Source organism: Orcinus orca, chromosome X (genome assembly GCF_937001465.1).
Source record: "Orcinus orca chromosome X, mOrcOrc1.1, whole genome shotgun sequence".
Taxonomy (NCBI): domain Eukaryota; kingdom Metazoa; phylum Chordata; class Mammalia; order Artiodactyla; family Delphinidae; genus Orcinus; species Orcinus orca.
In genome coordinates, this window is record NC_064580.1 from 34,501,364 (window position 1) to 34,525,198 (window position 23,835).

General features: G+C 39.5%; 1 protein-coding gene across 1 annotated transcript in view; it reads left to right on the top strand.

Moving 5' to 3' along the window:
• SYTL5 (synaptotagmin like 5) overlaps positions 1-23,835 on the top strand; it is a 131,262-nt gene that overhangs the window by 56,972 nt on the left and 50,455 nt on the right. The window contains exons 3-5 of the mRNA XM_049704794.1: positions 1,757-1,966; positions 21,138-21,253; positions 22,666-22,774. Coding sequence (XP_049560751.1) covers positions 1,757-1,966; positions 21,138-21,253; positions 22,666-22,774 — 435 coding nt within the window. The remainder of the gene's footprint in view (positions 1-1,756; positions 1,967-21,137; positions 21,254-22,665; positions 22,775-23,835) is intronic.

The window sequence follows — 23,835 nt, forward strand, 5'->3', positions numbered from 1 at the left end:
TCTGCTTAGGACCTGCAGGGAAGGGGAGAGGCAGCACGTGGAAAGGAGGGCTTCTGGAGTGTGGCGTTCCGGAGTTTGGAGGTAGGGCCCTGAGTGAGGGTGTGTGGGTGGGGTTTAGGCACAGTGTTGGATGGGGTCTCTGAGTGCAGCAGTAGGGCCCTGGGTGGGTGTGTAGGGGTGGGCTTGGGCTCTGCACGGCAGGAGGGAGGCTCCAGAGGGCAGAGGATTAGGCCCCGGAGCCCAACAGGCTCCCTGGTGCCTAAGTGGATAGGGAAAGCGCTGGCTGCATTCCCTTCCGTTCCTCCACTACCCACCCCACGCACCCTTCTGTTCTCCTCCTTCCCCGCTGGACCCCTAACCTGTGAGTGGATCCCGCTGGGTGTAGGAACTCCTCCCCTCCCCCAGCCGCCACTCAAGTGTGTTGGTCCTGTTGGTCCGGCCTTTACTTTTGCTCCCCCTTCCCTCGCTCCCACTCCCTCAGGACCTGCGTGGCTAGAGGCGGCCTTGGTGGGCAGAGGATCTCAGCAGGCTCCTGGGGGCCCAAGTGGGCAGTGGAAACCTGGCCACGCCCCCTTTTGATCCTCTGCCCTTCCAGTGGTTCCCCAATTTCCCCCTTCGGGTGTGGGATCCCTTCCCCTCCCACAGCCACCCCTCAGGGGCACTGGTCTTGTCCTGCCTCCACTTCTCCTCCCCCTTCACTCCCCCTCACTACCCCCTACTCCCCACGTCCTACCTGGTTGCTAGGGGGTTCCTCCTGTCCCCTTAGGTGTCCGTGGTCCCCAACTGGTGCCTGTGAGGTACCCTAGTTGTGTGGAGATGTGAATTCCGCATCCTCCTAGTCCAGCATCTTCTCATTTAATCTTAAAAACAGTCCCAGTAGAATGTTGGGCTTCCCTGGTGGCGCAGTGGTTGAGAGTCCGCCTGCCGATGCAGGGGACACGGGTTCGTGCTCCGGTCTGGGAAGATCCCACATGCCGCGGAGCGGCTGGGCCCATGAGCCATGGCCACTGAGCCTGCGCGTCCGGAGCCTGTGCTCTGCAACGGGAGAGGCCGCAGCAGTGAGAGGCCTGCGTACTGCAAAAAAACAAAACAAAAAAAAACAGTCCCAGTAGAATGTTAATACTCCCAGTTTAGAACTGAAGAGACTGAAGTTGAGTGGGTAAATCATTGTTTAAGGTTGAACAACTAATTCATGAAGGAACCTCTATTCAAAGAAAGGCATATCTAATAGCAGAGCCCCCAGGTCAGTGGAAGTTGTTGGAAACCCTCATATGTTAAGCGGAAGCATTTTGACCTGAAATGATGGACAGTGTCTTTGCAGCAAACTCTTCATTGGCTCTCTTAAGGAAAGTACCCATGTTGCCAAGCTTGATTTCACACTCTCGCCTCACGTAATATATCTAGGCAAGGAGAGAACATGGTATTGTGCATGCCTGTAGACTGGGGTTGTATTCCTATGTTATGGTATCAAGGATACCCTGGAGAAGATAGAGTAGAATGTAAATAAATACTAATAGCAAAATAGTAGTGCTAGTGGAAGATGTCAAATTAAAACAGAAACATGTTTTTCCACTACTGAGATCAAAGGATTATTGATTCTGGAGGGAGAAATTGTGTTTTTTGAGTCATTTGACTCTACCTCCTTGATTCTTTCAAATATTCTTGCAAATGAAAACACCCCTTAAATGAAGATAGCTCTGCTCCTCTGGTTTGTTTTTGGGGCATTTTGTAAGTGATTTTTTTTCTCTTCTTCCAGGAAGCTGAAAAGTGAACTTTTGGAAGCAAAACGTAGAAGTGGGAAGACCCAACAAGAGACCGGCAGGGTCTGTGCTCACTGTCAGAGAAACCTGGGCTTGATATTCGACCGCGGAGACCCGTGCCAGGCCTGCTCACTCAGAGTGTGCAGCCAGTGCCGGGTCTCAGGCCTTGATGGAAGCTGGCGCTGCACCGTCTGTGCCAAAGTCGCGTGAGTTTCTTGCCTTTGTGTGGAAAGTCAGTTTTGATGACTGAAGGGTTTGGAGTGGGGGAAAGCAAGAAGGAAGAAGAGTATTTAAAAGGTAGGGATAGAGAGTAGAACTAAAAGTGTAGCCCAGCCACAGGCTCAGCACTGCCTTGGCAGGGTGTGGTGTGTGTGTGAGAGAGAGAGAGAGACAGAGAGAGAGAGGAAGGGACAGACAGACAAAAACGGAACAATATGCTTATTTTTTTAAACTATAAAACACAGTACAACTGGAAGCCTCACAGAACATGGTCTCTTGCTGCATCTGAAAACCACCCTCTGGCTCTCTTAGAGCCATACCTGGCTCCACGTGGCTTCTCAGAAGGCACAGACAATTGCCCTTGAGACATTCTTAGACATTTGGGGTGACTGGCGAGATGAGTATCATATATCCAGCCTGCTCTTCACATCAGCTGAAGTAGCCCCTGAATTTCCTCCCAAGCTAGTTCTTGAGAAAGGGTGAAGGGAGACAGCTTTATCATTCGCCTCCATGTTTAGCCTGCGGGAATGTCATGGCTGTGGGTTTCCGTCTGCCAGCCAGGGTGCACATCAAGAGTCATTGTTTTCTAAGTTCAGTTGAACTGGAGTCCAAGCACGATAAGGTCTCTACTACTCCTTGGGCATGCCAAGCTCCATCCTTTTAAGAAATCTGACCCTGGATCAACTGGTACGTTTTCTCCCTCCCAAGGTCCCTTCATCTCTTCTGCTCTGGATGGCACGTAATAATCTCATCTCCAGGCAACTCCATGTTGACCTCTCTTTCCTGTGGTTGAGGTCGGGGATGCTGGCATCACATCAGGTTTACCTGGTTTGGTTGGGTTTGGTTTATCTTTTATCCTCACTAACTCATTCTCTTATAGGAGTTAAGAGGCTATCTTGGGAGGAAAAGTGAATAGTTTAGTAGTAAGAGTGAGTGACCTTCATTTCCAGCTTCTCTGAATGAGGACGACTGTGTTCTATTGAGGTCTCCTGTGTTCACTGATTGCATTATTTAACCAATGTTATTTCTCCTGTACTTTTTCATAAAATTGATCATAAATTGAGCAGTTCATATTATGTTTCCACACTACATTGAGATAAGCAGCTCTAAAGAAATGAACCATTTACGTTATCTCATTTCTTTCTTTGGATACATTACTTTGATTTACCTAAGCAACCATCTTCAGTTCTTTGTCTCGCATAAATTCCTCTTCATACTTGCCTCTTAGTCATTGGCAAACATCATTTACCAGATCTGGGGGAATGAGCACTGATGGAATCATTGACATAATGTGTTGCAACGTAGCTTTTGTTGATATTGGTATTCTTTTTCTAAACTGAGTTTAGTCATCTGCAAATCAAGATGCAAAAATAATCCTGGGTACCTTCCTGTTTTTCCCATGAAATCAAAGTATTTACTTTGGATATTTCTCCATATACATATACAGAACAGCATCAATGATGCACTTTGCTTTCTACTTAAAAGAAACATGATACATCTGTGACTCATGTAAGTAATGCAGAAGTTGCTCTTTTAGACCCTGGACTCTTCCTAGAAAATTTGTTTCTGTGTGGGATAATGCTTTCTCCAATTCTGCTTTCGTTTACTTGGCATTTCAGAGTTGGATATAAAGGTTCTTCCAGTAGAGTCAAATAATGAGTTATAGAGGAAATAATTAATGGACAGAATTTCCTCAGTTATAGTTTTGCTTGTATACAATTTTGCAGGAGCATTTGTCCCTCTCCACCCTTAGTGACCACTAGAGGACAACAAATCAAATTAACAAGAAGCAAATGAATAGAAAGAGGAAAACTTGGAAAGAGGCTGGCATCCTTTCTGTTTATGAATAAAAAACATGCACATGGCTTTTTTTTTAAAAACTAGAGTTAACTTACACAAAAGGGCACAAATGACAAGTGTACAACAGGATTTCTCAGTTTCAACATCACTGATATTGTGGACAATATGATTCTTTGTGGAGGAGGGAGGGGGAGGGGCTGTCCTGTGGACTATAAGATGTTTAGCAGCATCCCTGGCCTCTACCCGTTAGATGCCAGTAGCACTCCGCCCTTTTCCAGTGGTAACAATGAAAAGTTCCTCCAGACATTGCCAAATGTCCCCTGAAGAGCAAAAGTCACTTGGGGTTGAGAAGCAGTGGTGTGCAGCTTGGCAAATCATCACAATTTCTGTGTAACTATCATTCAGGTGAAGAAATAGAACATTACTAACACCCCAGAAACCTTTCTTCTTCCTCCTCGCAAACACTAGTCCCTTCTTATTCCCCAGGTATAAATACTCTCCTGCTAACACCATAGATTAACTTTGACTTTTTTATATTTTATATAAATTGACTCATACAGGGTGTGTTTGTTTGTTTCTAAGTACTTTTGGTCAACAGTATGTTTGTGAGACATCCATTTTTGTTGTATTTGTCTACTTATTTTCACTGTTTTATAACTTATAGGTTGTTCCAGGTTATCCTCTCACTAGCAATGCCTGGAAGTTGATTACTTTATATTTTTACCAACCCTGTTTTTTGTTTTTCTATTTTCATAATTTTGTTGGGTGTGCAGTAGATTACTTTGCATTTTTCTTTATTACTATTGAGAATGAAGATATTTTCATATGTTTATTGACCATCTGAACATCCTTTTTTGTGAAGTACTAGTTCAGGTCTCTTTTTTTCTATTAGATTGTCAGTCTTTTATTGACTAGTGTGAAGGAGTTCTTAATATATCCTGCATACAAACAGTGTTGGTTCCTTGTGTTGGAGATATTTTTTCCCAACTTCTGATTTGCCTTTTTCTTCTCTTACTGGTGCCATTGATTAATAGAAATCTCTAAGTTTTCATAACTCAATTTGTTCATCTTTTCCTATATGAGATCAGTGGGATTTTTTTTCTGTGTTCTGTTTAAAAAAACAAAACAAAACTTTTTCTAACTCCCAAATGATGAAAATATTCTCCCATGTGATCTTCTGTAATTGTTATTATTTTAGCTTTTATCTTTACACTTACAAAAATGAGTTCCAACTAGATTGTATATGCTGTTAGTTAGGGCTTCATTTTCATATTTTAATATGGGTATCTACTTGACCCAGCACCATTCACTGAAGATTATTTTTTCACTGCTGTACAGTGTTAACCTTCGCAAATCAAGTATCATTTCTGAACACTCTATTATGCCTAACCTTGTGCCAATGACACATTATTTTCATTATTGTAGCTTTATAATAAAATTTTATATCCACTAGACTTCCTACTTTTTTGTTTTTGTTCAAAACGCCCTGAGTATTATTGGCCTCTGGTATTTTCAACTATGTTTTAGAATCAGCTTTCCAGAAAACAAGTCCTACTGGCATTTTTATAGGGGCTGCATTACATCAGTAGATACTTCTGGACAGATTTGATATCTTTCAGTATTTAGTCTCAGTCGACAAACACTATGTGCCCCTTCATTTATTTGCCTTTAATTTCCCTCAGTAATATTTTATAGTTTTCCTGGTCTTATACATTATTATATTTATTCCAAGTATTTGGTTTTTATGTTATTATAAATAGTATGCTTTTAAAATTTTTGTTTTCTAATTGTTGTTGATATGTAGAAATACGAATTGATTTGGGTAGTCTAATCTGTATCCAGAAATCTTGTTAAATCACTTCTTAATTATAACAGTTTCTGTGGTGCCTTTCAGATTTTATTTCTGCACAATTATACTATCTTTTCTAATACTTATATCTTTTTTTCTTGCCATATTGTATATTTTCAATTTTATTGGTTTCTTCCTTGCTCTTTCTTTTCTTTTACTTTCTTTGAATTTATTTTTGATTAACAATTTTTTGATTCAGGTATTTAGATACTTGATTTTCCAGCCTTTGTTCTTTTATGACATATACATTTAAGGATATGAATTTCCCTGTTTCCACTGCTTTAGCTGCATCCCACACATATCAATTATTTTATGATATTCATTTCATTCTTTCTATTTGCTAATTTCCATCATCATCTTTTTCTTTATGAATTATTTATGATTGTCTTTCTTAATTTATAATTTCCTAGAGATTTTCTGTATCCCTTTTTGATACTGAATTCTAGCTTAATTCCACTGTGGTCAGAGAACATACTCTGTGTGGTTTCAGTATTTGAAATTTGGCCCAGAATAGGGTCAGTTTTGTTGAATATTTCCTGTTTCCTTGAAAGAAAATGAATTCTGCAGGATTGATTTGAGTATCCTAGTTATGTCTTTTAATGATGTTTCTTAATTGTGTTGTCCAAATCTTCCATATCCCTACTGATTTTTTTATCTACATATTCTGTCTGATATTGAGAGAAATATATACTAACCTCAATAATGATTGTGGATTTTCTATTTTTCCTTTTAGTTTGATAATATTTGCTTTATATATGTTGAAGTTAGAGTCTTGAGTGCTTAAATATTTAGAATTATGAGATTTTACACATGTACAGAAACCTTTATAATTATGAAAAATCTTTCCTTATCTCTAAGTTATGATTTTTTCCTTGAAGTTTACTTTGCAATTAGTATGGCTGCAATAGCTGTCTTTGGTTAGTGTATGTTTGGTAAATCCTCCTTATTCTTTACTTTCAACCTCTCTGTTTCCTTATGTTTAAGGTGTGTCTCTTGTAAGCAGCATATAATTGCATGCACATGTTTTAAATCTAGTCTGACAATTGTCATTTAATTAGTATATATGTTCCATTTGTAGTAATGAAATAACTCACATATTTTACTTAAAATCTGCCTCTCATTTACTCATTCTCTCTTTGTCCCATCTATTCTGTTCTTTTATCTCTACTTATTTGCCTTCATTTAGGTTGTCTAAGTGTTTTTCTATTTATCTCCTCTAATATCTATACATTTTTTATCACTCATCTAAAGATTACTCTAGAGATTACAACATACATTCTTGACTTGTTAAAATCTAATATTAATTAGTACTTTTGGTACTTCCAAGACAATAGCAGGACCTTAAGACTCTTTAATTCCCTTTACTCCCCTCCTAGTGCTATTGTATATTTTAAATAGCTGTATGTCTATCTATATCTGTGCACACACATATACACACATATGTATTTATACTTACAGATATATGTAGCTTGTCCTAGTCCATTCAGGCAGCTGTAACAGAACGCCATAGACTGGGTGGCTTTTAAACGGCAGCCATTTATTTTTCGTAGTCCTGGAGACTGGGAAGTCTAAGATCAGGGTTCTTGAAGATTTGTTGTGTGGTGAGGGTCTGCTTTCTGGTTCATAGCTATAGTCTTACTGTGTCCTCACATGGCAGAAAGGGCAAGGGAGCTCTCTGGGGTCTCTTTTATAAGGGGATCAATCACCTCCCAAAGGCTCCACCTCCAAATACCATCACATTGGGAGTTATGTTTCAACATTTGAATTGTGGGGGGGATACATTCAGTCTATAACATACTTAATCCCACAAGATATTATTATTTTGTAGTCAGTATTCACTTAAATTAACTACATAGTTACCCTTCTTGTTGCTCTATATTCTTTATTACTACATCTCTGTATTTGTATCTGGAATAATTTTCCCTCTGCCTAAAGGGTAACCTTTAGCATTTCCTTTAGTGTAAGTTCTCCTGGTGATAAATACTCTCAAGTTTTGTTTTTCTTAGCATGGCTTTACTTCACTCAGTTCCAAACATGTTTTTGCCAGCTTATTCAATTCTTGGTTAGAAGTTGTTAACTTTCAGTAATTTGAAGATATTATTCCGTTGGCTTCTGGTTTCCAGTGTTTCTGTTAAAAAATCAGATGTCAATATACTGTTGCTCCTTTGAAGGTAATGATATTTTTCTTCAATTACTTTTAATATTTTCCCCTTTTCCATTGGATTTTTAACAGTTATTATACCACACCTAGGTGTGATTTTCTTTGTATTTATCCATCTTGGACCCTTAGTCCTTGAGAGAGCGGATCTGTTTTCAGATCACATTTATTCCTAGGGAAGAGTCCTACAAGGTCTCAAAATATACCTATTAGATAAGAGAGGTGATTGATTTTATATATTATAAATAGTGGAAATAAGAACACTAAGAGGATAGAATGCGTGTTAGTAGAGTTGGATGGAATAAGTATCAAAGTTTGTCTGTTTGTTTTTTCCACCCAGCTCTTTTCCCACCAGACTCTGCCCAGGTGTGGTTTGCCATTTCAGGGCAGTGAAGAAAGGAAATGGGATTTTAACAAATGACTGACCTTCCAGTTGCAGGGTCTGAGGACTTAAGGAATTTCTCAATAACTATTTCTTCAATTCTTATACAGTATTCTTTTATTTGATCCCTAGTATTTAATCATTTCCATTTTTTATTCTATTACTGTTTACCTCTTCCCTACACCCTGGACCCTCATTTGCTCAGACAACAGTAACTAGGGACTGTGACTCATGGGTCTTTCAATCAATCAGGAGTTGCCTCAAGCTTCTGTATGGGGAGAGTAATTTTGTCTTTAATTTCTAAATGCCAGTTGTAATTACTGAAATATTCTTTTCAGTACAAGACCCAAGGGGCTTGTGTATCCATGCATTGCTAATTGAAAGTTCTGCCATCAACTCATCTGCTAGTTAGTATGGATGGTAACTGCGGGTCTAATTCACACAAAATTTCCCCTAAATCTTGTCAGATCAACATTAGGTTATATATAGAGAGAGAAACTTTTAATGTGTTAAGTCAGTGGAATTTGCAAGTTGTTCATTATGGAAGTTAGCCTACCCAAACTAACATAACCCCTTGCTGTGTTTTTTCCTCTTAATATTTATATGCTATATACTTTACTTATCTTGTTTATTATCTTTCTTCCTCCACTAGAATATAAGCTTCATAACCATGAGGGCCGGGTTTTTTGTCTATAATGTTCAATGAAGTAGTTCTAGTGCCTAAAAGAATCCCTATAGCAGGTACTCAATGAATATTTGTTAAATGATTAGATGGATGGATGAATAAGCAAATGAATGGATAAATGAATGAATGAATGAATAAATGGCAGGGTCCCACTTAAAGCATGTCAGGCTTAAGCAAGTTATGGAACAAATGTGGTTTTCTTCTGTCAGGAGAATGGAATTAAAATACACGTACACACACACACACATACACATACACATGAGAGACGTGCCAAATACATTTGCCTTCTGAACAGAGCAAATTTCCAGCTGCCACTGAAAGGTATAAGACAAGTTGTTGTCAGAAGGGTGTAAGAATAAATAATAACAAATTGAAGGTTCTGTGTCCTCCTTAGGAGATGTTAATGCATCAATACAGAACTTCTGACTCACTTGTACTTCTTTTATTGGTATAACAATAACTTAATAAACGCAGCTATCCACTTATCCAATTGATCTATCCTTTGACCCATCCGTCCGTCCGTCCTACAACATTTATTGATAACCTATTGGTATACTAGGGGATAAGGATACAAAGATAAATAAAACATGGACTACACTCAGTGGTTTCAGAGTCTAAGGAGGAAGATGAGTTTATTACATTATTGTCTCAAAGTAGAGGAAGAAACAGAGCTCTCATTGGTTCTTACACCTCATTGACAACAACAATTAATAGTTGTTAGCATCTGTGACAGCTGGAAATTTACACGATGAGTGTTTAACTTGATATAAACAAAATCCCTCCTCATTTTTTAAAGCTGAAAACAGAGACCATTATTTCTTCAGTATTCCAGCTATGAGTCTACGAGATCTCAGAGAGTATCTGTCAGTGCTGGAAGTATCTTATTTGCTGTTCATGGAGTGGTTTTCAAAAAGGAAGTGTGAATGATATTTTATTGGCAGTGAATGTCCTTTATTTGTTGTGAGAGAATGCTGCAGTGCCAGTGGGCTGTCTCCATGTTCAATAGACCATAAAATTGAAATTCCCACGGTGACCTCTAAGAGATGAAATGAGTCAGAAAGTGACTCATTCTCTAATCAGTTGGAAACACAACCTTTATTGTCATTTACCTTGGATTGGATAAAAGTAAAGAGATTTTATTGCTGTAGCACTGAAAACGATTACAGCAAGGACGGATAGAGGGAGGCTCCCTCTTACAGTGGGCTGAGCAACCCTTGACATTTTCTCCAACCCCTTCTGGTTTTAACAAGTTGGTTGCTGTTGGTCTAGTTTTAAAAGTAACTCTATAGAAATAGAATGAAAGGGATCCCCGACACAGCCAGTTAGTTCATGTTGCTATCTTAATGAGACCTACAAAATTCCACATGATTATGTTAGCTGAGGCAGTTGCCATGCAACACAAAGACAGTCATAATGATCATTTTTCCTAATTAGCACCTCAGCTGAACTCAGAAAGACCCCTAAGATAAAAGTGACATGACAGAGATCCCCCAAATGAAATAGTTCTAATATGATATTGATGAGCTGATCTTATATATATTCGTGCCATGTGGTGACATTTCATGCTGCTGTATGTCCTTGTGAAAGTCTTTGTAATTTTAAAGGAGGAACTTGGTGGTTGTGTTTTTGATGAATTTGTAGTGATTACTGCAAACAGATGAAATATAACTGAAATAGACAAAATATTAGTCTCAGTAACTTAAAAGAGGATAGTACCAATGGTTGGAAGATACACACAGAGAGTGCAGGAGGAAATATATAGTGCTTTGTTATGAGGAAGAGAAATACAGCTCCTGACATCCGGAAACTGATCTGACATTTACATGTGGGCCTTGATGTTGTTGGGAGCTGCTCTGGCACTCACAGGCAGGCTGTGGCGTTCTCCTGGTGGACATAAACGACCTCAGAGCACCAGCCTCCCACACGATCACTCTGCAACCAGGATGAAGTGAGAGAAAATAAGAATACTTCCTGATCTTGTCTAAGCATAGACCAAAACAAGGTGACTGGTCAAGCCACAAAGTATCAGACATCCCCCTCTCTTGGCTAATGTGAATCTCCTGCTACCTCCTTACCAATTACAGCTTTAGCCTTTTAGTTGGCCCATCTTCTTGATAAAACTTAAGATACCAGTCATAGCGTTGTCCCCACTTCCTGACATCACCTAATCTAGAGCAAATCCCTGTTGCCTTGAACTCTCCCCCAAATTACCTAACATAACCCCAAATTCTACATTAAATCCTTTCAAACGCCCTCTTACTGAGACTTCCTGTGGTTCTTCATGGCATGTGTTTTCCTTCATTGCAATGAACAAAAACCTCAACTTCTTCAACTTGTTCTTGGCGATCTTTTGGTCTCATGGGTATTGGCAGTTGCCACATAGTCATTACAAAATCAATCCTAGTTTAACAAATTTCTATAATCTAGTTACAAGGGAAAGATTCACATCAGAGTTAACCCCACACTGACCCACAGATTTTGGGGGTGGTAAGAAGCTGTTTTGAGCGCCTTGACATGCTATTTTCAGTCACTTATTAATCATATACAAGAGCCCTCCCCTGTTTTTAGAATGCTCTGTTCACTGTGGTTTAGTATCTTAATACCTACATAAACTAGAGGGACTTTTTTTTAATATGGAAGTGTCATACATATCAAGACACTCTGCATGTACTGTTTAGACAATAATAAAAGAGTGTCTGTATTCAGTACCCAGTTTAAGAATGAGAGCATTCTTGTTTTGCATTTTTTATTCCCTTGCTTTACTTTACGGTTTTACTGTCTACTTGGATATATCCCTAAGTAATATATTTTCTCATTTTTGAATTCTATAGAAATGGAAATCATACTGTGTATTCTTTTTTTTTAACATCTTTATTGGAGTATAATTACTTTACAATGGTGTGTTAGTTTCTGCTTTATAACAAAGTGAATCAGTTATACATATGTTACCATATCTCCTCCCTCTTGCATCTCCCTCCCTCCCTCCCACCCTCCCTATCCCACCCCTCTAGGTGGTCACAAAGCACCGAGCTGATCTCCCTGTGCTATGCGGCTGCTTCCCCCTAGCTATCTATTTTACGTTTGGTAGTGTGTATATGTCCATGCCACTCTCTCACTTTGTCACAGCTTAGCCTTTCCCCTCTCCATATCCTCAAGTCCATTCTCTAGTAGGTCTGTGTCTTTCTTCCTGTCTTACCCCTAGGTTCTTCATGACCTTTTTTTTTTCTTACATTCCATATATATGTGTTATCATACAGTATTTGTTTTTCCCTTTCTGACTTACTTCACTCTATATGACAGACTCTAGGTCCATCCACCTCACTACAAATAACTCAATTTCGTTTCTTTTTATGGCTGAGTAATATTCCATTGTATATATGTGCCACACCTTCTTTATCCATTCATCTGTTGATGGACACTTAGGTTGCTTCCATGTCCTGGCTATTGTAAATAGAGCTGCAATGAACATTTTGGTACATGACTCTTTTTGAATTATGGTTTTCTCAGGGTATATGCCCAGTAGTGGGATTGCTGGGTCGTATGTTAGTTCTGTTTGTAGTTTTTTAAGGAACCTCCATACTGTTCTCCATAGTGGCTGTATCAATTTACATTTCCACCAGCAGTGCAAGAGTGTTCCCTTTTCTCCACACGCTCTCCAGGATTTATTGTTTCTAGATTTTTTGATGATGGCTATTCTGACTGGTGTGAGATGATATCTCATTGTAGCTTTGATTTGCATTTCTCTAATGATTAATGATGTTGAGCATTCTTTCATGTGTTTGTTGGCCATTTGTATGTCTTCTTTGGAGAAATGTCTATTTAGGTCTTCTGCCCATTTTTGGATTGGGTTGTTTTTTTTTTTTGTTATTGAGCTGCATGAGCTGCTTGTAAATTTTGGAGATTAATCCTTTGTTGGTTGCTTCATTTGCAAATATCTTCTCCCATTCTGAGGGTTGTCTTTCGGTCTTGTTTATGGTTTCCTTTGCTGTGCAAAAGCTTTGTGACTCTTGGCTCAACGGTTTTTTGTGAAATCTATCCATGTTTATGTGAATACCATTCCGTTCATCTTCACTGTTGTATCATTCTATAATGTATCTGTTTTCTTGTTGATGCAGATTTTTGTTGTTTTAGTTTATAATGTTACAAAAAATGCTGCTATGACATTCTTGTACATATGGCCTAACAAACATGTACAAGAGTTTCCTTGGGTAAGGTTTTTAAACTGTGAGTTATGACCTATTGGCGGGTCATGACCAGCATTTAAGAAAAAAAGGAAACAGAAAATGTCAGCATATATAAAATTATATGTATGTAAGTATATATATACTTGTGTGTGTGTGTGTGTGTGTGTGTGTATGTGTAGTTTTTTTCTGGATTGTGGTATAAAACATACTTTTTTCTTTCCAATTCCCCTTTCCCCCATCCCCTGCCTCTGATAACCATAAATCTGTTCTCTTTTTCTATGTGTTTGGGGTTTTTTTTGAAGTATAATTGACCTCCAACACTATGTTAGTTCCTGGTGCACAACGTAAGTCTAGTTTACATCTGTCACCATATGAAGATATTACATTATTATTGACTGTATTCCCCATGCTGTACATTTCATCCCCTTGAGTCATTTATTTTGTAGTTGGAAGTTTGTACCCTCTAAATCTCCCTCACCTAATTCACTCATCCCCTCGCCCCCCTCCCCTCTGGCAACCAGCTGTGTTTCTTACTGTGACCTCTGCCAAAAATGTTTGAGAAGACTCCGGTAAGGAGTGCACCTAGGAATGAAACTGAACAGCAAATGGTATGAGCATTTTCAGCCTTATAAGATGATAAGTTGTTTTTTATAATCGTTGTACCAATTTTAACTCCACGAACATTGTATAAAAGTTTCCTTTACAATCTTACCAACACTTGGCATCATGAAGAATTTTAATTGTTGTCCAACTGGTAGATATAAATGGATATCTTATTATGATTTTAACTTGAATTTTTCTGATTACTAATGAGGTTGAGCATCTTTTCATAGGTTTATTGGCTGTCTTGGGTTCCTCTTCTGTGATATGACTATTTATATATTGCCAAATTTTCTATTAGGCTGTTAGTCTTTACTGATTTGAAGGTTTTTTTTATGATCCCCTTCATCTCTAGAAATGCTTTTGCCTTAAGGTCTATTTTGTCTGCTATTCATACAACGATATCAAGTTTCTTTTGGTTAATATTTACATGGTATATTTTTTTTTTACCATTTGCCTTTCAACCTTCCTGTGTCCATATGCTTAAGATGAGACTCTATATAGCATATCTGCTATTTTAAATTATGTTATATGTATTTAAATATTTGCTATACATATATGCTGTATGTATAATGTCTACATATACCTGCTATGCATATATGATATATAATTGTTAAAGTTTAATTTGACAATATTTTTTCTTAAACTATAGAGTTTAGTCTACTTATATTCATTGTAATTGCAATATTTGCATTTGTTTCTATTGCAATTACTGTAATATTTGCTTTTATTTATATTATCTGTAGATTGATTGAAGTACTATATTTTTCTCATTCCATTTTATCCTCTCTACTAGTGTAGATATTATATGAATTTTTATTTTTAGTGGTTACCCTGGAAATCACAACATTCATATTTAATTTTATAAATCATTAGTTATAGCCTTCTTCTAATCAGTAAAAGGAACTTGGTATTCTTAAACTCCAAATATCATCAGCCTGGCTTGTATATACTTTTTGTCCTATGTTTTAGACACACCTTATTTTCAGTTCAACAATTTAGATATTATCATTTTTGTTTTACATCAACATTTGTTTAGATTTATCCACGTGTTTTACCAATTTCACTTTTCACCATTCCTTTTTATATCTCAGATCTACTTTAATTAACTCTTCTTGAAGTAAAGTCTTTAGAAGTTCCTTTAGTGAAACTCTATTGATGGTAAATTATCTCACTTTTTATTTTACTGAAAATTTTTTTGTTTTACTCTTATTCGTAAACAGTGTTTTCTCTGGATATACAGTTCTAGATTGATAGTTATTTTCTCTCAGAGCTTTGTAGATATCATTTCACTGGCTTCTGGATTTCATTATTTCTACTGAAAGTCAACTGTCATCCTAATCATCATTCCTCTGTATGTAATCTGTTTTTTTCCCCCTCTCTAGCTACGTTTAAGATGTTCTCTTTATCTGTAGTGTTCTACAGTTTCACCGTAATATGCCTCGGGGTTTCTTTTTACTTTTCCTGTTGGAAGGGAAGAAAGGAATAAATATATACCATCATCTCCATGAGGCCAGGGTCCTTGTTTGTCTTTTTCACATATGTACTCTTAGCCTTAGCACAGGGCTTAACACATGTAGGAATGCAATAAATATTTGATGTGTAATGCATAAATTTATAAATAATTCTAGTTTCCTTATGAATAGTAAGAAAGAAACTCATCTTATTTCAGCATATCTAATAAGCGTGTCTTATCTCAGATGTCTCTGGTCACTAGTAGAAGATAAAGGAAGAAAATGAATCTTTTGGTCACTGTTCTTCTTTTCTAGGATAAGATTACCTATTTTTCCCCTGTAAATCTAAGGACAGCTTGACTTTACATTTAAATAAGCTTCCAAGTGAAAGTTTGAACTCCCATGAGTTTAATGTTAAAATTAGGGCCTAGCAAATTCTGAATACTCAGTAATCATTAATCAGAAATAATGAGTGTAACCCAATTTCAGTCAAACTCACTCTTTAGAGTATGACCTATAGGAAACACATCGTCTATTCTGAGCCTTGTATTTCTGAAATATTAGGTTGATGTGGCAGAGAAGAATATAACTTTTATAGTGGGTGTCATGTTTATTTTCTTTCCTCTTTTACCCCTCCTTTATTCCTGTCACTCTGCCCCCAACACAGAGACACACTTGCAGGCACGTATACATGCACACACACACAATCATAGCCCATCATATGAAATGCTACATGTTATTCCGTGGCTTCTGTACGTTTTCACCCTTACTCAAAGGCTTGTCATACCTGACAGCTGCAAGTTCTTTACTGACAATTTTGCCAAATATAAAGGGCTTTCGGTATAAATCCTGTCTTTGTCATAATACTTTGGACAAGTTATTTAACCTCTGTGAGCTTTGATTTCCTCATCTGCAAATTGAGAATAACATAGCTACTTTATGGCTTCTAGTGAGGATTCTAGGTGTCATGTGTAAAGTGGCTAATGCATGACTTGGTGCGTGGTACACACTGACTCAGCCTTAGCTCCCTGTTCTTCTGCTAAGCCTTCCATCTACCTCCAGGACTTGAGAAGGTGGCAAAGGCATAATCCCGAGAGATTGTTCTGATGTTGCAGAGTTCTGAAACGACAAATGACTCAAGTCCATATCTGAGTCGAGCAAATATAAGGATTATAGTTATTGTTCTTATAAGGATAGCAAGAAGTAATGACTGACAATTCTGGGAAGATCTTATTTGTGTTAGGTGTTGGCAGCTCTAGGCATATATGGTGAAGATGATATGGAGGCCCATTTCCTGGGGCATGTAGACCTGGTGTGGTCCTCTTTCCCCTGTCACACATGAAATGGCCATCGATGTGGCCATTTCACCCTATATCTCAAGAACATCCACCTCACCCTATATCTCAAGAACATACCAAAAAACAAAGACAAAAAACCCAACTCAAACAAACAAAAAATACAAGCTGAGGCTTTGGCATGCCTCTCTTAGGTGGTTCTCTATCGCTGATCTGTATTAGTCCCCTTGCTCTTGTTTCTTTTTGTGTCAATTCTTTGTTCTATTGCAGAGGTTGGCAAACTTTTTAAAAAATAAGATGCCAGACAGTAAGTATTTTAGACTTTGTGGGCACTGTGGTCTCTGCTGTAACTACTCAAGTTTGCAGTTGTAGCAGAAAAGCAGCCAGAGACAACACATAAACAAATGAGCATGGCTGTGTTCCAATAAAACGTTATTAATAGACACTGCCTTTTGAGTATAATTCATATTAATTTTCACATGTCATGAAATCTTCTGCTTTTGATTTTCCCCAACCATTTAAATTGTAAAAACCATCTCTAGCTCGTAGGCTGTACAAAACAGGTAGTGAAGTGAATTTGGCCCACAAGCCATAGTTTGCCTACCTCTGCCCTATTCTTCCTCTGAATTTTTCATAGGTATCTTCTTAGAACCCATGCAAATCATTTCCTGAGTTGAATACTTAAACAAATAGGTTTTTATGTTTAATGATTCTGTTAGTTTTCTGTGGCCACCATCACAAATTGCCACAATTTAGCAGCTTAGAACAATGTAAATATATGATCTTGATGCCGAAAAGTCGGCCTCCGTGCACCAGTGCCGAATTGAATCTTGGAGACAGAGTTTTGCGTGAAGTAGAAAAGGATAGCTTTATTGCTTTACCAGGAAAAGGGGGACACGGCAGGCTCGTGCCCCTGAAGAACTGTTGTCCCAACCTGAGAGGATTTGGTGAGGAGTTTTATAGCAGTGGTTCAAGGAGGGGGTTGCTGTTAAGATTAGGGTGTGTGCAGGGCCTGCACTCCTTTAATCTGGCCACAGGTAGTCTCTTGATGAGCTTCTCTGGTTCCTTTAATCTGGCCTCAGGTGGTCTTCTCTGGAATGAACAATGCTGACATCTTCCATTTGTTGGGGGTTTTAGTTCTGTAAAGAGCTCAAAGATGCTGTTCTGTGTATCCCTTGAGGGGGCACCAGGACCCTGCCCCAAGGCTGCACTGTTGTTTCTTGACTGCTCCTCCCTTGTCTCTGCATCTCCTCCCTCCTCTGATTAGCAACTGTTCGAATCTGCCCTTTGGAACACAGGGAAGGTCACAGAGGCTGTAGTCTGTTCCCTACAAACAAGAAACAACAGAAAGGCTTCCGTGCCCAGGAGCCCCACAGGGCCCTGCTCGGTTTCAGTCTCCCAGTTCCGTAGCTCAGGAGTCTAGTTTGGCCTGTTTCTCTACTCTCGGTTCACTAGGCTGAAATCAAGGTGTTCACTGGCTGAGCTCCTATCAGGAGGCTCTGGGAAGATTCCACTTCCAAGCTCATTTTCATGGGCAGATTCTGATTCCTTGTGGCTGTAGGAACGAGGCTTCTGTTTCCCCACTGGCTGTTAGCTAAGAGCCAGCCTTTGCTCCGAGAGGCCTGTCTCTCTGATCCTTGCATATGGACCTCTACATCTCAGAGCCCTCTTCTCACGTTTGCAATCTGTCTGACTTCCCATTCGGCAGCATCTCAGTATCCAACTTCCTCCTCTTCTTCCTCTGTTTTTAAGGGCTCAGTGATTACAGTGGGCCCACCTAGATAATCCAGGACAAGCTCCCTATTTTAAGGTCAGCTGATAGGTAACTTCAGTTCCCTCTGCAAAGTTCAATCACAGCAGTACCTAGATTAGCATTTGATTGAATAATTAAGGGACAGGAATCTAGAGGCAACATCTTTAGAATTTAGAATTGAACAATTACCACGTAGATTTCCAACATAAGTACTGATGTATAAGTCTAGATCACAAGATGTATCCAGAAATAATTTAACCCATTCAAGTATTCAGTTTGGGTGTATTTTATACAGTTTTGGAGCTAATCCAATAATCCTTGCTTCTCAGTAGATGATCTAGCCACTTGAGAGGAAATTTGAGATGTACATGCTATGGTCATTCAATGAATAATTTGCTCCAAGGATGACATTTTCACTTTTTTCCCAGTAGTAGAACTGGGTTTCATAGATAACTTACCTTTGTTTCCTACATTCAGTACTAGTTCAGGATAATTGCTGTGGAGAACAAATTGACATATTTTTCTGGAGTGATTTTTTTTTTTTATATTTAAGATCCAATTGTCAATTTCTAAGTCCAACCAGGTACTGAATCTCATGGATATAATACTCTAGGGCTAGAAATCTCTCTTTGACGCCTAGCTGCTTTGCTTCGGCCACCATGTCAGACTTGTCACCGATCTTGCTGATTTTCATCCTCAGTTGTTACCTGAAAACTGGGTTTGCCTCTTGGTGGGTGTTGAGCCAATAGACACAGCCAAGCCAAAGATGGGGAGAAGAAGGAAGTATTTATTATTACTTGAAGCAAGTAAGGAGAACACCAGGGATCGTTCTCAAAAGAGTGTCTCCCCAACAGCAAAACTGGGGAAGCTTTAAGCTAAGAGTACATGCATACTCACGAGGGAGCTGCAGCATAGAATTGGAGCAAGTCGACAGAGTCCAAGCTTCAGTTGATTGAAGTCAGGAGGGGCGACATTATCATTCCATCCTCCACCTGGGTGGGGGCCTTAGTTCCTGCAGAACTCAAAGATATTATGTTTATCTCTTAAGGAACCAGGACCCTGCCCCAAGGCTGCACTTTTGTTTCTTGACTGCTCCTCCCTAGTTTCTGCATTCCCTCCCTTAAGATCATTAATTACTGAGACCTGTTCCAGGGCAAGTATTTTAGCCAGTCTCAGATCACAAAATGGCTTAGGCCAAAATGGGTTCTACGTCAAGAAAGCCATTCCTGCTTCCCTTTCTCCAGGGACCCCCTAACCTATCTGCTTCATCGTGGCCCAAGTATCTTTATCTTTCTTTTCACTTCTTGCCTCCGTGGTACCCTGATTCACATCTTCATCATTTCCTATCCTATCTGTTGCAATAACTTCTTCATTGGCCTTCCTGCTTCTGGTTTCTCCCCCTTACAATGCTCCAGAGATGCTGTGATTCAACCTGAAATTTAGAAAAACTGCCGGAGTTCCCTAGCATCTCCAAAATGGCATTCCAACTCCTTCACTTGACATTCAGAGATTCCCATTATGTGACCCAATCCTACCTTTCAACCTCATCATTTTCCATTACAGTCCTCCATAGAGGTGTTGGGACAAGTAGTAAGTGAACATGGGCCATGTTCTGAGAATGGTAAATAGGTCTGTGTAACTGGGGTAAAGGGTTTGTGTAACCGTTGCAGATGGGTGTGATCATTCAAAGGTCCTTCTTTTCCACATTCAACTGATTGTGAAACCCAGACAGGTCCTTCTACCACCTACATTTTTAATTTGTCTCCTCCTCTCTATTAGTCTTGCCATTGCCCTAGCTCGGCTTTTGCCATCTCTCTCCTGGACTGTTGCCATGGCCAACCTGTCTCTTTGTCCCATTCTCTCTTTACTCTAGCTCAGTCATTATATTACATCAAGGTATCGTGCTAAAACAGAGTCTGATTGGGACACCCTTGGTGGTCCAGTGGTTAAGACTCCGTGCTTCCACTGAGGGAGCACAGGTTCTATCCCTGGCCAGGGAACTAAGATCCTGCATGCCGTGCATCATGGCCAAAAAAAAAAAAAGAAAGAAAACAGAGTCTGATCATGGCCCCTTTATAATTCAAAACCTTCATTTGTTGCCCACTGTTGTCATTAAAGATTATTTACCCACCGATGCAGTGGTTAAGAATTTGAGCTATAGCATAAAAGAATGAAATAGTGCCATTTGCAGCAACATGGATGGATCTAGAGATTATCATACTAAGTGAAGTAAGCCAGACAGAGAAAGACAGATATCATATGATATCACTTATATGTGGAATCTAAAATATGACACAAATGAACTTATTTACAAAACAGAAACAGACTCACAGACATAGAGAACAGACTTGTGGTTGCCAAGGGAGGGGGGAGGGATGGGTTGGGAGTTTGGGATTAGCAGATGCAAACTGTTACAAATAGAATGGATAAACAACAAGGTCCTACTGTGTAGGACAGGGAACTATATTCAATACCCTGTGATAAGCCACAGTGGAAAAGAATATGAGAAAGAATATATATATGTATAACTGAATCACTTTACTGTATAGCAGAAATTAACACAACATTTTAAATCAACTATACTTGGATAAAATAAATGTAAAAAAAAAGAACTTGAGTTATAGGCCAGACTGCTTGGGATGGGATCCTGGCTTTACGTGTGAGACACATCATTTTGTTGCTCTAAGTCTCAGTTTCCTCCTCTATAAAATGGGGATAATAATGTTTACAGAGGGTTGTTATGTGGATAAAAGTATACTGAGTATGAAGAGCAATTAGCAGATACCTGGTACATAGTACGTATGCAACTAATAGTGGCCATTAAAATCACCATAATATGCTCCAAAGATTGAGATGGACTCTATAAATAACTAAAGGCTATTTTTTAGCCTATAGGCTATAAATAACTATAGGCTATTTTTTACTTAATTAAGGATTTTTGAGAGTTTATTTGGCTAAAGAATTGAATTTCAATGCTGTCCTCTTTTCTTTTGAGTAGGCAGCTAAGGATTGTAACTGGCGAATGGTTTTTTGAAGAAAAGGCAAAGCGTTTCAAGCACGTCAGTGTTCTGGGCACTGATGTTGTCCGACAGTCCATCTTAAGAAGAAGTCCAGGTAACTAAAGCAAAACTGTTTTAACCTTCATTTTGGCAGGCTAAATAACTTCCCTATATTATGTAGCAAATGAGAACAGTTGAATTTCCTGAATCCCTTGGGTCATTGCAAAACTCAGTGGCATGAAATCTAAATCTGCAGTTCATACAAAGGAAGAGGAAGTCGGTAGAAAATAAAACCCACAGTGATTTTTCATATATGTGACACACTGAGATTTTCAGGGGAGGCATTTATCTTCATCACAGACGGGTCTTTTCCTGAATGCACTTCCAATATTTTACTAAACATTTAAGAAAGTAACATAAAACCGGTGAATTACATGATTCACATTGTGAAAGCAATCCTTGGTTTTTCAACAGGATGTGGTTCAGATTTCATTTAAAGGTTGTTTTTTCTCATCCAGTGATTCTCAACCAGGGGCTGATATTTTGTACTGTGCCCCCCTCCATCAAGCTAGGCGAGTGTTGAGATATGCAAGGGGGCCTTTTTGATTGTCCCAATGACTATGGGGGAATTGATGGCATTTAGAGATGCTAAATGGCCTGAAATTGCGCAAGACGGTTTCACTCAATGAGGAATTATACTGTCACCAAATGCAAATAACACCCCACCTTGAGAACATTACTCTGTGCATTGAGACTACAATTTAATTGGTTAAATATTGAGTGAACCTGTGTTTAGGATCATGTTTCTCAGGTATGCTGTAGTAAAGGTGGAGCAGGTGTCTTTTGGTCTGTTCCTAGGGTATCTCCCCTTTCAGACACTGGAGACAAATGCCCTTATTTTTAAGTCTGGCAGGTAGGGCTGGGAGGCTTGGATCTGATTCCAGTGCCACTTCTGGGTGTCACGGTAGCAAGGAAGGGCTTTCCCAGGTGGGTAACGTCAGGTCTGATGCCACAGTGGGACAGAGTGGAGTTAGAAGTAAGCAGTTAGCTCTGGCTGCTTCCTCCGCTCAAACCTCAGCACCTTCCAGAGTGTAGACTGTCTCTCAAGTCACGAGGTGTGTCCACAGGTGTTGGCCCTCCCGGGAAGTCTGGCTTATGTGCTCAAAAATCAGGGGATCGTTTCTAGAATCCCATGCTAGGATTTGGAGTTCTCATGAACCAGGCTCCCCTTCCCTAAAAATATTTGCAGAGGGATCATGTATAGTTGCTCCATTGCAGTCACCCCTAGAAAGCGTATCTCAGCAAAACCCCCACAGATGAGCCCCAGTCTTAGTCCTCACTTAACTGTGGAACACTCAACAGATTAGAAATAAGTGCGTGACCGGGAAACATGGATGGGCACATCACTGCCAATTCTTTAGACTTCTGTGTCCTGTGCTAATGTAGGAAAGTGAATGAAGAATAGAAAATTGCTCTCATTTCTGGCCACTTCATATGTAAATTTGTCTTCTGGTTGTCTTTCATGAGGAGCTGAAGAAATACAAAGCCAAGAACAAACCCACCAGAACGCAGAAAAGTCAGACGCTTCGCTTTCTGCTGGGCGGAAGGCCAGCCACGATGGGCCCAGGAAAAAGGGGTAAGACCCAGCCTCTTCAAGGGAATCTTTGACCTTTGTTCCAGTCACCTGTGAAATAGATGCCTTAGTTTCTCAAGTCTAATGTCACCTAAGTGACCCAGAGAAGGTCACAGACTCATCCGAGGTAACCTTCTCCTATCATTCTCCTCAGGAAATGCAGTTTTAATTACTTTCAGTTTTAGATAAAGGTCCCTTCTGACCTGAACCTGTAAGAGTTTTTCTTTCACTTGACATATCTGGTCCTTTACTTCTGGGTAGAAGGTTTCATGCTAGGACCAGTCTTGTCTGTAAGGAGGTGACAGCTGCCTTTGTTGTAGGGTCAACATACCTCCCCCGCACCCAACCTGAGTGCTGACGCAAACTGAAACCTCCAAATCAGAGATTTATTAATAGGGCTTAAAACATTGTCTCCCCTCTTTGAAATGCGGGCCTCCTTAAGGAAGAAATCATTTGCCCACCTCACTGACTTCATTCAGAAAGCAAATATGTGTCAAGTGCTGAGAATAGGAATGGGAGGCACACAGGGACACAAGATTCAGGGAGGCGCTGGGAAACCCGGAGTGAGAAGGTTCCATCAGGGAGAGTCAAGTGGCCCCCAAAATGCAGGTCATAAGGACCCAAAAGGCAAACTGTTGCCTTACAGCCCTGCCTGTTGTAGTCTCCATTTCTCAGGCAACTGGTGGCCAGTTTTGTGGCCGAGGGAGTGAGAATCCTAATCTACACCAAGTGGCTTTATGGTTCTTTCCGGGTAGTGTGGCTTCGTTCTCAGCAGAAGCCAATGTGAGGGGCTGCCAGTGCCTGAGCCTTCATCTGTCGCTACAGAAAGTCCATTTTGTTCTGTTCTGTTTTGTTTTTTAAAGAATCTGGAACTGTGAGTAGACATGAAACCTAAATGTCATTTGACTCAAAGACTCATGACTAACCATGTCTTTGTTAATTAGCAGAGATGAACGGGAAATATAGCCTAGAGGGACCATACATCCTATGTGTTGAGTCTTCCTACCACGTTAAACCCATTTGTCACTCCTCGAGGCTCCCACGGTGCCTTGTGCCCACGCGTC